The sequence below is a fragment of the Chaetura pelagica genome, unplaced genomic scaffold (genome assembly GCF_000747805.2).
Source record: "Chaetura pelagica isolate M959 unplaced genomic scaffold, ChaPel_1.0 scaffold2088, whole genome shotgun sequence".
Lineage (NCBI taxonomy): Eukaryota > Metazoa > Chordata > Aves > Apodiformes > Apodidae > Chaetura > Chaetura pelagica.
This window is the reverse complement of record NW_009954214.1, coordinates 87,954-88,447: the sequence shown is the minus strand read 5'-3', so window position 1 is coordinate 88,447 and position 494 is coordinate 87,954. Positions and strand designations below refer to the sequence as shown.

At 64.0% G+C, this 494-nt stretch overlaps 1 protein-coding gene across 1 annotated transcript in view; it reads right to left on the bottom strand.

Moving 5' to 3' along the window:
• Positions 1 to 181: 181 nt before the first annotated feature.
• Positions 182 to 494, bottom strand: part of LOC104393683 (proto-oncogene tyrosine-protein kinase Yrk-like) — a 51,775-nt gene continuing 51,462 nt past the window's right edge. Inside the window, 1 exon segment of the mRNA XM_010003196.1 lies at positions 182 to 188. Within this exon segment, the coding sequence (XP_010001498.1) occupies positions 182 to 188 (7 nt within the window).

Here is a 494-nt window from a genome sequence, read left to right as displayed (position 1 = left end):
GAGGGGTTTTGCCAGACACAGACCGGGCTCACCAGACTCCATGCGGGCTTCCCAGAGCCATCTGGAGCCTCCCAGCCCTGGGTGGGGGGTGGCAAGCAGAGCCCACCCAGCCAGACACCTGGGTTTGTGGGCAGCACCCACAGCTCAGTCCTCCATGGTCTCCCAGGGTCCCCAGTCCCGTTCATGTCCTAGGGACAGGGATAGGACTGGGAAACACCATGAGACTGGGCTCCTCCCAGTGCCCACCAGTAACACGGACCACCCAGACCACACACCATGGACACACACGGTGCCCACACCCCCTTTCACCTGCACAGCACTTGTGTCCGTGCAGACACGGACGTGACACCCCCACCCCCTCGTGCACCCTCGAGATGCACAGATGTGTGCAGATGTTGGCTGAACTAGCCCGTGCAGGGTGCTGCCTGCAACATCCCCTGCCTGCAGTACCCCCTGCCTGCAACACCCCCCCCCTCCAGCACCCACTGCCCCCA